General features: G+C 37.6%; 1 protein-coding gene across 2 annotated transcripts in view; it reads left to right on the top strand.

Annotated features, from left to right (window-relative positions):
- LOC108745834 (epithelial discoidin domain-containing receptor 1-like) overlaps nt 1-728 on the top strand; it is a 158,999-nt gene that overhangs the window by 132,953 nt on the left and 25,318 nt on the right. For both annotated transcript variants that reach the window (XM_018482224.1, XM_018482223.1), the window contains exon 9: nt 453-637. In XM_018482224.1, the coding sequence (XP_018337726.1) occupies nt 453-637 (185 nt within the window). The remainder of the gene's footprint in view (nt 1-452; nt 638-728) is intronic.

The following is a 728-nucleotide window of genomic DNA, read 5'->3' as shown; positions in this document are numbered from 1 at the left end:
TACTGGGACTGATAAAAAATGCTCGCTGTATGATGTGGTTTGAGTATAGTTGATAATATCATCTACTTATGTTGCATGTACAAAAAGGAATATACGTAATATCGCGAAAAAATATATATTTCGTCGTTATTATCAGAGAACGAATAATATATGGTAAAGCGGGGTAATTTAATAGATTTAATTTAATTTCCAAATTGTATAATAGATTGAGGTTGCATAATGTATTCAATGACAAATACAAAACATATATTACTGCACCAATAATATACATTTGATATGTTTGATTGATTACACTACATGCGACCTCAATCTTTTATACAATTCGGACATTTTTGTCAATCTATCTACATTATCTCGCTTTACCCTATTTATATAGCTACAAGAAATTATTGGCCATCAATGACCTGGTGATAAATGGAATGATGACTATTAATCAATTGCTTCTCTTTCAGATACGCAGGCGGCTCTCTACCGACTTTGCCCCTCGGAAATCGTCTTCTAGACATCGTGAAGTTGGACGACTACCAAGAGCCGTATCAGGCGCTAAAGTACGCTCCGTACTACAGCTACAGCACCGTCGTTATGGAGATGAAAGACATGATGCTGAACAACAAGGGCACCAACATCAATCACTCAGGTATGCGGCGCTCGAACGCAACTACACCTACGGCGTCTACATCTACATCCATTCGCGACTATTTGCGTACGCACATACTCATGTAGACACG

This window comes from Trachymyrmex septentrionalis, unplaced genomic scaffold (assembly GCF_001594115.1).
Source record: "Trachymyrmex septentrionalis isolate Tsep2-gDNA-1 unplaced genomic scaffold, Tsep1.0 scaffold15, whole genome shotgun sequence".
In the NCBI taxonomy this organism is placed as follows: Eukaryota; Metazoa; Arthropoda; class Insecta; order Hymenoptera; family Formicidae; genus Trachymyrmex; species Trachymyrmex septentrionalis.
This window is presented reverse-complemented; position numbering and strand designations above follow the sequence as displayed.